General features: G+C 42.4%; 1 protein-coding gene across 4 annotated transcripts in view; it reads right to left on the reverse strand.

The window, feature by feature from the left end:
- The window catches only part of IKZF2 (IKAROS family zinc finger 2), a 119,450-nt gene that overhangs the window by 38,011 nt on the left and 68,362 nt on the right, over window positions 1-13,077 (reverse strand). For all 4 annotated transcript variants that reach the window (XM_063341398.1, XM_063341396.1, XM_063341395.1 and 1 more), the window contains one exon: window positions 7,346-7,513. In XM_063341398.1, coding sequence (XP_063197468.1) covers window positions 7,346-7,513 — 168 coding nt within the window. The remainder of the gene's footprint in view (window positions 1-7,345; window positions 7,514-13,077) is intronic.

A 13,077-nucleotide genomic window follows, 5' to 3' on the forward strand; every position in this document is an offset into this window, starting at 1 on the left:
TTGTACATGGCCTGAGGCAACACAAAGAGGGACAGAATCTGGCTGATGACGCCAGGATGTGAATTGCTAATGTGGAGGGGAGGCAGAAAACAGGCAGAAAACTGGACATCGGCAGTCCTGTCCCAAACACACGCTTCCATCTCGGCACAGGCATCCCATGCGGAGGAAAGGAACCAGTCAAAATTAATGCGGGATGATGCCATGTGAACCTTAGAACGTGCTGGCGCCGTCCGAACAAGGACCTTGTTACCCCTAAATACTGGGGTACTGCAATCTGACCTTCTGCATGAGGTGACAGCAGGTTCAGGAGGTCTGAAGAAAAGGGCAGAGGACGCCCTGTCCCCTCTTTGTGAGCACCTTGTTAGGCTGCAGAATTGAAATCTGCCCTGGGGGAACGTTCCCTCATGCTGAAGCCACAGTGTTGGGGCATTAGTACTCTTCTCCACTTTGGGGTGCAGGTGTCTCAACACAAAACTCTTCCTTGCCAAGGGTCCAGAGGCTTAACCTGACACCAAACACACAATTCTGCCACTCTGTCTCATTAAGGAGAGGAAACGTGGATGATCAGGGAAAGGAGGAGACGATGCAGCCTACCTTGAGGCCTGCTCTCCTCCTCTCCGCTGAAGAACGGAGGACTTGCTGGTAGACCTGCAGGTGGCAGAGACATAGCAAGGCCACGTTCCACTGAGAGACAGAGCAGGAGGCACAAGACTTGTCTCACAGATACCATGGTAAATCTTAGCACCTACTCATCTTGCTGTGAGCTGATATTTAGAATGAGGATACTGCCGTGGTGTCGGGGTGTCTCATCACTAGCAGAGTGGGTGAGTCTTTCTCTATTCATCAGATTTACAGGCAGCCCCCAAGCACCAGAGGAACCGGGTATCTCCTGCTTACAGTGGGGCACCACGAGAAGCAGGTGTCTGTTACCCTGTCATCGCAATCACACTCCCCGCAGAAAAAAAAAAAAAAAAAAAAAAAAACCACACAAAAAACCAAAACGGGGTGTGGGGAGAAAAGCTGATACCCAGTCCTAAGAGAAAGAGAGATTCGTGAGGCTGGCACACAGCACATCTCCCTTTGCTCGGCAGAGCCACTTCTCCTGTTGGGAACACATCTCCTGGGTTGAACAGTCAAAGACTGATCCGTAACTACTGCAGATAAGAACAGGAATCTTTATGGAATTTCAAGATTTTTAGAAGTCCAGGCAAGAAAAAAGTGAACACTTAATGCTCTGGGTGGAACCATATCTTTTCATGAGTTCCCCCCAAAAACAAACCCCAAAGGTACTTTTTCTGGAAAGATCATGATCCTACAGCATCTTTAAATCAAAGATGGCTTCTCAGTGATAATTACACCTTGTAGAAAAGGCTTAGCACGACCAAGCTTGTACACTGAGATAATTCTGAGCACGTAAGAGATGATCTTTTCACATAGCTGGTACTAATACTTGTCACAGTGGTGCTCTGGAGGTGAAGAGGACCTCACCGCTTCAAGGATCAGGTTCAGATGGGGCTTTAGTGAAGCATAGGATACAAGTTGGCTCTACAGAGGATTAAACTTTAAATAAGGATGCCTAGGGGGGTGATATAACAAACTCCTACCCTTGTAGACATTTTGATCTTACCTTCCAAAAATGCACACACAAACAATACGGGAAGCAGAATACCAGAGATTTTAGACACTCTGCAACGCAGAGCGAAGGCCTCTAGGTACTGGAAGCATTAACAAGAAAGCAGAGCTGCTGCAGTATTGTGTACATGCTAATAACAGTTTGGAACCTGGAGTCCGATAAGAAAAACACCAAATGATTTTGCAACGAGGTTAATTCCACTGAGTTTAACTGAAACAGCAGAAGAAAACCTGAGAGAAAGAGCAGCTCTGCCTGATTAAACAGAGCTCTAAGTATCAGATCAACAGAATAAATGTCCACCGGCTCATCACAGCTGAGGGAAGATGCTGTTTGCAAAGCTGTTTGCAGAACTGGGATTTGTATGCAAAATATCCCCTCCGCCCCTTCACATACTCGCTTCATTTTTCACCGATAGTACCCTACTTGTTCGCATTTAATCTTTTTTTCCCCTTTCAAAATGTGTTTGAGTCAGTCCAGCTCAGAGTGTAATGAGAATTTCAGGTCCCGAGATTCTTCTAATTACGATGTTCCCATCCTCAAAAACATGGTTATGGAGTAGATATCAGGCCTTTTGGGAGTGGAGATGTTAATAGTGGTCAAAGTCTCTTCAGGTGAAAAAAACAGTTTAAATCATTGACTCTTTATTATTCTTAATAACCATCCTTGCTGCCGTTTCAGTAATTCTCTCTGCCTTTTGACAGGCAGGAGTTTAGGCACAGCATTGTGGGTTTTTAGCACTGTGCTTGTTCATCCAATTTTTTCAGCTGGACTGAGACATTCACGGGTGGAACGACCCTCCCAAACATGTCCTGACTCAGGCACGTCGTCAGAATCAGGATGCAGGTCCCCTCTGCCTCTGAGCACAGTCACGCACACAGGAATCCCACCAGTAACGCGACTGCACACGTGCCGGACACGGCGAATGGCTCCCTACCACACGGGAGGAGCTGAAAGAGAAGTCCTTATGGAGAAGAAGAGAGGAGAAAGCTAGACTTGCCAACCAAGAAACATAGAAAGAGTTATGAAATTACCTTTCCATGAACAGGGCATTTACCCTTTTAATTATACATGCCTTTTATCTTGTGCACTGTACATAGTTTGCTAAGATCATGCTTTTGGGAGTTTTTGCCTAAGCCTTGCTTTTCAAAACAAATGCTTCACCGTTTTGCTTTTGCAAATAAAACCATACCATTAGTTCAGTGCTATTGAAGAGCTGGGCAGTAACAAACAATGTGCAGCAGCAGCAGCACAGGAAGAAGAGGGGGAGGAAAAAGCAAATATTTGTTAAAAGCATAAAAGGGGAAAAAAAGGCATTTTCTAAACAGGAAAGAAGTAGCTTGGAAGCAAATTTTAAAATGTATCGTGAGGAAAAGCTTCTGTGACAGGGAAAAATAATGATCTGACTACCCATTTTTTTTAGGAAGAAATAAACAATAAAAGCACTTTCATATACGAATAACACTTATATAAGCCCCCAGTAAGGGAACATGATTGAAGTTGCCAAGATAAAGAGAAAAATCAGGAAATTCCAGAATTAAGGCTGCCTGAGAAGGCTTCTTGTAGCCAGTTTGTGTGTACGCATGATGAGACAGTCTTTTAATCACAAAATAATTTGCCCACAGGACCACTCTTGCTTAGCGCAAAGGATGGAGGGATGGTGCTCACTTAATGAAAACCTATTCTGTGCTTTGTTTTCCCCTCAGCAAGTGATCCTATCCCTCATTTATGGCTTACTGCCCAAGCCCCGCTCGGAAAACTAATGCACTCATGTTTTCTATGGGCTCTTCCAGATTGCTCATCACTGCAGCCTTGACTTTTTTTAAGAACTATGAAAGCATTTATGTTTACAATAGCATTATGAGAGAAGGGCCAACTTGGCTCCATTTTGGACACGAGAGAAATTCATATCAAAGCATAACTGCCAATTTCACGTGCCCATTCGAGGATGCCTGGCTTTTCAGGGTAAAACAGCACCGGGTTGTACGTCATATCTTTCAAAGTACGAAGGTCAACATCTAGGTGCTTTAACTATCAGATCGATCTGTCTTCCTTAAAGCTTCCGGGGTTTGTTCATTAATTGCCTACAGTAGAATTCGTCTCACCTGTTTCGTATCTGCCTTTGTCTCGTTGTGCAGTTCTAGAGACGCTGGAGAAGTTGGGCAGGTCTCAGGGTGAGCCAGCAGGTACTCTGTGACTGCCGTCAGGAGACTGGCGTTGTCTGAATGTTTTCCTCTTTAAAACCAGGAAAAGCCAGGCAAGGTGAAGCCAATCCCTGCTGGTGTCTCAAGCGCACCCTGCAGAAGGGGGCTACCAACATCTGCCCCACCCCTCCAGAGTCTGTACTTACACTCACGCCCTGGAAGCCCACTCGGGCACCTCTCCTGTATTATCTCTGTTGTGGAACTACGGAGTTAATTCTGAAAACACCATCTGAAAGCCCTGTAAGTACCTTGAGGCTCATGCCCACTCTTAGTGTAATTCAGTGCATGAATCTCTCCCCAGGCATTATCCTACTGATGTCCTGAAGGCATCATTATATTCCTGAAATCAAAGAGGCTGCATGTGGGAGGAAAATACAGACACAAAGTTCATCAGAACTCCATATGTCAGTAAAAGGTAAATAATCGCAGGAGTAAATCACCGCAAGATAAGTCCTTAATTATTTAGGGTTAAACAACAGCAGCATTACAGATGTGAAGTAATATTTTGTTAAGACTCATCCTGGGACCACTTACATAGAAAGATATTCTATTCAAGAAAGGAAAGCAAAATGTGGATTGTGATGCTTAGAAACATTTTCAAATAAATAGAAAATAATATTAAAAAGCATGAACAAAAAATCTATCCAAAGCAAAAAAAGAGAAAAGAAAGAAGCTGTCACAAATTATTATTTTTTTTAAGTTAATAGTAGTTTCAGCTATTTCAAACATCTCCAAGATGCTTCTGCTGATTTCTCCTTGCAGTTACATTTCCTTATTTTTTCACCTTTCCTGTCTTACTCTATGAAAACCCTGCACGAAGCCCAGGAAAAGTTGACTAACTGGCTGTAGTGAGAGGGTGTAACTGACTAAGTGGCAACACCAACAAAGTGCTTTCAAATTCACACATCAAACTATCTGGGAGGGAAAAAAAAATAAATATAAAAACATTCTTCAATTTCTTTCTTGCATACTCTGCCTTCCATAAAAAATGAGTAGTTTAAAAACCTTCTTAGGAAGGAAAAAAAGAGTGGGGCTTTTTTGAATAATGGCACTCTCTTATTTAAGGAGGAAAAGGACATACAACATAAAAGAGGAAATTGGTCTTGCATTTATGAAATCATGTGCCAGATCCTCAGCTGGTGCAAAACAGCAGTCCTTTCCTTGCTTAGGGGATGTAACTCCAATCTATATCAGCTGAGGATCTGATCTAAAGAGCTTTCCTCTTACAAACATAAAAACATATTCAGACTCACCTCAATTTAGACGTTAAGTTTACCAGATTGAAACTGGATTGAAGTCTCACATTTAAAAATAGTTTTCAACCTCTTCTTTCTATATCTTATCCGATATCCCCATTTATGGTCAGAACTAGCAGAAGATGTAAACATTCAATGAAGTTTACTAGATTTGCTATACCTTCAAGGTCTACTTAGGGACTTTGATGTGTGATTTATTAAAGCAGAAAGTGCTTGTGTAGAACATTGATACAAAACTGCTTAAAATCTCTAGGGAACATCTACCCACCTTCTCCATGAACCATGTTCACGTACGTATGCATAAACCAACCACGCCTGCCTATATGACAGGGACAGAAAGACACCTTAACTCCCATGCTCCCGTTCAGATTAGCATTTCCCCTTTCTGTAGGTGGGAGCCAGGTTTTAGGGCAATGCCTCAGGGTAACTCTTCATCCCTGAGCGCTACTCTAAGAATTTTCTCGGGGAGTACTGTGGGAGCACTCGTCCCTTGCCCTCTGCTGAACACTGCTGTAAGCTGACTGCTTAGAGAGGTGAAGCTTTCCCCACCAAAAACAAAACCTAAAATTACAAATTGGGCACAGCTAAGTCAGCTAGGGAAGGAGCCGCAGGGCAACTCGTGTCTAAGCAGCTTAGGTGCCTTCTGAAAATCCCACCCCTTGACGTTTCATCCTCTTGCAAAAAGCAGAAACATCAGGCATGTACTTTTCTACCAGGAAGAACGAACAATCTCTATCGATGGCTGCATCGAGGTAACAAAATCTATATTCACATTATGAAAACAATCTTCAACCACAATGTTCATGTATTGTGATGTGGGCTATTTTATGTCACAACTCTCTCTTGTATTTAATCGTGAATATATTTATCGTGTTTTCTTTTTTACTAAATTTTAAGTTGAAACTACAGTTATGGTCAGATACGTGAAAATTACAACTTACAGTTCCACAGACATTTTTCCCTTCTGACTTTCAGATCTAATCATCTCAAGCTGACGACTCTCAAGCGATTCTCTCTTGGGCTCGTCCCACACTTGCTCACTCCCTTGGAAGCATGTGCTTTCTGTCAGCAGTCTGTTTGCATCAATACAGCCTCCTGCGTACTCCAAAGCCTACCTGCGGATGCTTTCTAGATTCTCCTTTCTGATTCTTGGAAATGTCAAGGCAACTCTGTATCCTAAGACCAACCTCATGCTCATAAAACAGAACCCTCTGCTGAAGCGGGGCTGACCCTGTAGAAGAGATGCGTCTACAGAGTCAGGAAGCTCCATGACTACATTTTTCACACGCAGAGTTTCTGCCTGAGGCTGCACTTCAACCACTGTGTTTCAGCAGTCACACGTTTGCTAACACCTCAAAAAAAGTTCATCTGTAATGCTGTCACTGGTATCCATGCCAATTATCTCTGCTCATTCAACAATGAAAAACACAGCCCCCTGTAAGTGGCCCGGACACAAAGTTGAACATCCCAGGGGAGAGAAAACGCAGCAAGTTAAGATCTTACTCAGGAGTCCGACACAAATGAGTAAGTAGGCAGAATGCGGCCCCTTGGTGTAGCGTACAGGGACTGGAAACACATCTGATCCTGATCATCAGGGCTACCAACATGACTACTAACATGCTGTTACGCCACCTGTATTTCTTTAGAACACATCAAGAAACTCTATCAAGTAGACTTGATATAGACATGACGCTACCGAGTGGCAAAGCAAGACAAACCCGACCTCTCTCCGCGACCTTCTGCTCCAGGCTGAGTGCTGTGGCTGCCATGAATTAGGACTTCACAGCAAGATGTAACTGAACCAAAAGTGCAATTAGGAGGTTTTGAAAGATGAACAAGTATGGACTCCACCAGCATATGGCATTTATTAGATGAAGAAATGGGTATGAACTGCAAAGGAGGCTCCCAAGAGCACACAGTTATTCTTTGCGATCTTTGGAATTTCACAGCCACTTTGGGGCCGAGAGTGTCAAAACAATCTGCCAGTGAAGCCTGGATACACCCAAGGAGACATTCAAAGGGAAGTGCGATAGCATCAGCAGAAGGGTTCAGCTACACAAAAGGAGAGGTGTGGCTGAACCACAACTTTTCTGATTCATGTCAAGGCTTTCCCAAAGTTCCGTGCTGTGCTATCTGAAGAGGATGGTCCAGACCCAGAGCCACCAGGAACACAGTTATTTTCACAACCCGCTTCACTTGAACGGTAACGACAAAGAAAAAAAACCAAGAGGGAAGAGAAGACAAGGTGGGCTCACCAGAGTGCGTCCTGAGGTGTCCTGTGAGGGCGTCCCTCCGTCGGCAGGCATAGCTGCAGAAGGGACATTTGAACGGTTTCTCCCCAGAGTGCAACTTGATGTGCCTCAGCAGGTTCCCCTTCTGGGTAAAAGAAGCTCCACATTGGTTACAGTGGAAGGGGCGTTCACCTGGAAGGGAAATGGAAGGGAGCTGTCAAGAAACACCGGAAGATGCACGGAACCCGTTACCTCGCTCTTCCTAACAGTGCCATCAGGCATGGTCCCCACGACCACCATCACACAGCACTTGCTAAAGTCAGAGGCCGTTTCTTTTGCACAAAGGGCAAAGCCTCCCGCGTAGTGATCTGGGGCTTTTCTGCAGCATCAGCCTGAGGTGACTAACGCAGCCTGATTTTCATAAAGTTCTCCACCTCAGAGGTTTTATCCTTCATAAAAAATGAGCTCTGCTCAAAATTTAGATCCATAACTGTGGTTTTGTAGCATTTATCTCTACGGTTTTGCACTTATTTTTAGTATAGGTCCAATAAACACGAGTATTTAGAACCCATCGTAACAATTGGACTCGGACAAAAGTTAAGGTCTTTGCTTCAAACCGATCTTTTGCTTACATTATCCTTGAATTGAAATCCCTTTTTAAAGGCTGCTTCGCATTGCTAGAGTGGCGTGCAGAGAATCGATGCAAGTGAGGATCAGGCCCACAAACTTTGGGCAGTAGCAAACACTGAGAAAAATCTTATGCCATTAAACTGTGAAATAAACAAATTTATATTCCAAATAAAACTAATTGAAAAGACTTATTTGATGAAATAAATAAATAAATAAATCAGAAAATCTACACCTTCCCCCCTCTCCCTTCACCCCATGCATTCACACACACACATGCAGAACTTGTTTTGATGTCAATCCTTCACATTTGCTCTGGACAGTGGGAATTGGGTCCATAACAACAAACGTCCATTTAAAAAAACAAAAAAAATGTTATTATTTAGAGGAAGACCCCTGATAAACTGGCCTAGTGGGAGGTGTCCCTGCCCAGGGCAGAGGGGTTAGAGCTAGATGATCTTTAAGGTCCCTTCCAACCCAAACCATTCCATGGTGCTATAAACTCACACAGGTTTTGTAAAATATTATCGAACCCATTCTCTATGTCAACATTTGTTGAGGACACTCGGTCTGTTCCAGCACTCTTGGGCAGGCAATCAGCTCTCATCACCTCCTCATGTCCCACCAGGGACAGTGCGAATCAGTAGGGCACAAGCATATCCTCCTGCTGGCCCCTCGCCTAAGCGCTTGACCGCAGCTGGGCTCGAGATGCTGAAATGTTTCCATCAACGAGGGCCCCACTTCAACAAGGTCTTGAACATCAGGTTTCAGCTGTATGCAGTCTCATTCATTTTTTGCAGCATATCACCTATTACGGAGCCTTGGTCAATGCCTGGTGGGACTTGCTGAGGTTGAATTCACTGGCCTGAAGCACAGTTCTCATGAAAAACAAACACGTTCTGTGATCTGTCACATCTCTCCAAAGCCTTTTTCAATTGCTTTAAAATGATTACTCCCTTGCTAGACCAAATCAAGGCTATGTTTTTATCAAAGTAGGTCACGTGTCTAGTGTAAAGTCCTACATACATCTATTCATTCAAATGGAAAGCGGGAGGAAGAGACCTCTTACAGATGTCCACAAGCAATTCTTGCTTCAGTGGCTGAAATCACTGCCAGCGTTTTGGTCCTGCCAGGAGGGCAGCAGAAGGCCATACATATGCCATACCTCTGCAACTTCACTTTACACGTGTGAGCTGCAATTACAGCTGAAACCACTGCAGATGCACTGAAAAAGATACTAAGGTTCCTACAGTCTTGCCAAGAACGTTATGGAGTAACGATAAAAAAAAAAAATAAAAAAATCAGGGCATGAAGCTCTTCAGAACACGAGCTCATTGGAATTGATAAGAGTCTGTGGTTTCCCTTTTAAACTCCCACACTATACTTAAAAGATCTGATTAGCCATTATCTTCTTTTCTATCATTTCAAAATGTCCATAGCAGAGATATGTAAAGAGACTGCAGTAGAAAAATATGGGTTTTTTTCTTTTCTGTTTTGCTTTCGCTGTCTGAGAAAACAGGCAAAACCCCTTCCTTTGACACGTTTCTCAGTATTCAGGAATGATAGCTTCAGTTTCAGGATGACAAACATTAAAGAAGGTAGCGAGTTTCTTACCAGGCCTAAAGTCTTTCCTTTTACTCCTGCTGTATTTAAAACTATGCAGTTAATGTGTTTTACCCACTGTATCACCCACTTATCTTTGATATTTTGGAAGCCACGTATGAGTAGGTATTATTCCTCCATAAACTGGCAGCTGGAGAGATGCCGAAAGCCTTTGGTCAGGAATTTAGACAGTCCCCGCACTACAGTTCAGTGGCAAAGATGACATGAAAACCCTCATACCACTAAGTCACCAATGCTGTGCTCCTCTCTTGCAAGAGACAGAATCTGCCACAATAGCACATCTTACCTTAAATAACCTTCGGGTCTATTTAAAGCTAGCATGAATTCATTATTCTTACTGGCTTAATTCTGGGTAAATAACTCCTTTGATCTGCTTGTTATACTTTTGCCCAATCATTTGATTCCTCTTCCTTGTTTAAACTGCAGGCTTGTGGGATGGCCGTAATTTTAGTCCCACCTCCACGCTATTCATTAGCAGCTTTTACATTTAGCACAGCTAATCTGAGAGACAATTACCCAATAGAAGGGTGCACAAAAACTGAATAATAAGAAGATTTTGCTGGTTTTCCAAGAACTCCGCTGTCTGATGCCCACTCCAGATAGCAGCAAACCAGCTTTCTTCTTCACTTCAGTGCCTCGAGACGACTCTTTTCCAATTATTTCTCCTGCCGCCTTTTCCTAGTAGGTTTGTAAGCAGTTCTCCGTATCATTATTTCCTAATAACAAAATAACAACCTTGACATCCTTATTCACTTCCCTTATGCTTCTGTGAAAAGTAAAAGTTTTTATTCATAGGCTGCAATTAATCACACTTCAAACTAAACATCCACTCACGAGAAGTCTTTACCTAAATACATTTCTTCTCTACGTGTCAGTGCCTGGCTGTGTTTAAAATGTTTTCCTGTCTCTGGGGGTGACGGCAGCAAAGACACACCAGCAACTGTAGACCTATTAAACAAGTGGCACACAGGACGGCAAGAGGCTACTGATAATAACGAGCATGGTGTGTATTTCACAGTTATACCTATCTATGTATTTACTGTTTGACTCTAACAAACTCGCACTGATTTATTGAAATAAGAACTCCTGGTAAGAAGGACATGTCCTGCAAAGTTACTAAGCAAGCTTTTTGCTTTTCAACACTGGGAACTTCGTGACTGCAAAATATTTTTAGTCTACTTGAAGTATCAAACCTTTTCTCTATTTTAGAGCTAAACCAGGGCAGAAAAACCTCAAACCTTAGTGATTTAAAAAAAAAAAAAAAAAAAAAAAAAAAAGGCGAGGGGGAAGAACAGCTAACCAAACAAAAAAGATGTTTCTTTTCAACTCCAGATTTAAGATCCAAAGCCAGACAAAACCAAGAATGCCGAAAAAGCCTTGCTCTCCAGCACAGGGAATTTAATTATCTAAAGTTACTTCAGGAATGGACAAGGCAAGGTAAGCCAGAGCTGCAAAGTATTACCCATCCTAAAGGCTTAATAAGAGGGGCTTGTGCCAGGGAACTGCTCTAATATTTAAATTAATTCATTAAATAAATCCATGGGGTTTTATCATTTTACACTTAAATAAAGTATTAATTAAAAGGTACGATTTCAAATATTTACCTCCAAATTACAGTAAACGTCACAGTTCATTTTTGAACATGCTTCCATTACAGCTATGTCTCCTCCAGGAAAAATAATAATGAAATATTACTGCTCTTTGGCTACACCGCTATCTAAAGCACACAAGTTAACTTGCTGTTGTGTAAACAAATACTGAGATGAAAGGTGAAGTGGACCGACTGAGTCAGGGTTATTAGCACAACACGGTCGTTTCATAAATATCTTTAATATACGGCAGCTGGCAGAAGCCTTCATAGTAGGAGCCACGAATGCTGTCTCGCTGATACAACCTGAAACCAGGCAAATGAACTGATTAACTTCCTACAAATAGCTTTCATATTTTACCGTGTATATGTCAAATGTTATTTCAAAAAAGCAAACCAACTCCTTTTTTCTGCTTAATTGGAAGCTTCCCCGCACAATAACTCTCCTTTACCGCCTCAGCACGGAAGTGCTGCGCAGAAGTTTCAGTATGAGTTACCCTTCTTCGAATTTCATACTGGTGCAAAACACAGTGCCGATATTTTCTGTATCAAAACAGAAATTTAACTGAGGACAAGGAGCCCACAGACCTCACAACCAAAGAGACTTAGATTTTTTCGTAACCCTTGGCTGGTAACTTTGGTCCCCTTGAAGTCAAACGGAGCGACTCACAAAATAGTGATGTTCTCCTTAACGGTGAGGCCTGGTTATTTCTACAGCAGCGCTCGGGTCTCTTTCTGGGAAGGTTTTAATTACTTTTTTTAAAATAAACACACGTTGGTTTTAAAGTCTCTTCACAATAACAAGAAAAGCCCGGACAGAGTCCTTCTAAATATAAGAACCGAGTCCAATGGGACTACAGTTAATATCTGTCCTGGTTAAACGTATATCTAAGATCTCAGCCTTTTTTGTTTGGCACATCCTTTCGGTATGCAAAGGATAGCTTAGGTACTTCTCAAACAGCATTTTTTTTTTAAAAACCTCAATGCAAACTTACTGTGCCCACGCTGCCATCAGAAAGTATTTGCTCATACTACTAATATTGATTCTTTTACCCTTCCGTAGTAGGCTTTTTGTTAATATTCAGGTAAAATGAAACATTTCTCCTGATTCATCAGGTGCTGCAACTGCTCCGATTCCGCTCTGTCCCAGGAGCACAAGTGAAATATCAACTGACAGGCAGGGAGCTGCAGCCTGCCTTTACAGAAACACCGAAACAGAGCAGCAGCCTTCGCTCCGTCTCTGCATTTGTTATTCTGGGGACTGTCTAGCCGGCCTACCTACTTACTCTTCCATCAGCTTCACTGAACTGGCTGCACATCACTTAACATCAGTGATTTTATGAGGGTTTTTTGTTGGGAAAAACCTACTTCCAGATTGGGCAATTTATCATAAAACAGTAGCGACAAATCTCCCATGAAAAATTCCTGGGAAATCCTGGGTGATTTCCAAGTGTCCCCTGTACACAAATTTATGACCGTATCCTTTAGGGAGAGAAATCCTTTAAGCGAACTGGCAAAGACATCAGAAGAGTTTAGCTACTAAGTCCTGTGAGTAAAACACATCCTTATGCAGAGGGGTCCTTTTGAAAATCTAAGCTCTCCTGCCTTATGCTAAAGTAGAAAATGAGACTTTTGGAAAAGTTAGATTTAGGAACCTAAGTAGAAAACATCACTTTTAGAAATTTGGCCCTACAATTTTTGATTCAGTGCCAAATTGATTCATATTGCAAGAGACAGGAGGCTCCACCAGGTTACGAATTACAAATTAAACCAAATAAAACCTTTTTACTAAAAGAATAAGACGGGCAGTCCAATGGAGTTAATTGCAATGTGTTAATATGACCGTTTGTTTAAATTTGTTGCTGGTTAGCTGCTTTAGGCATAGAAGCCTTTTATGCTGAACAGCATGATTGGGTTT

Source organism: Chroicocephalus ridibundus, chromosome 7 (genome assembly GCF_963924245.1).
Source record: "Chroicocephalus ridibundus chromosome 7, bChrRid1.1, whole genome shotgun sequence".
Lineage (NCBI taxonomy): Eukaryota > Metazoa > Chordata > Aves > Charadriiformes > Laridae > Chroicocephalus > Chroicocephalus ridibundus.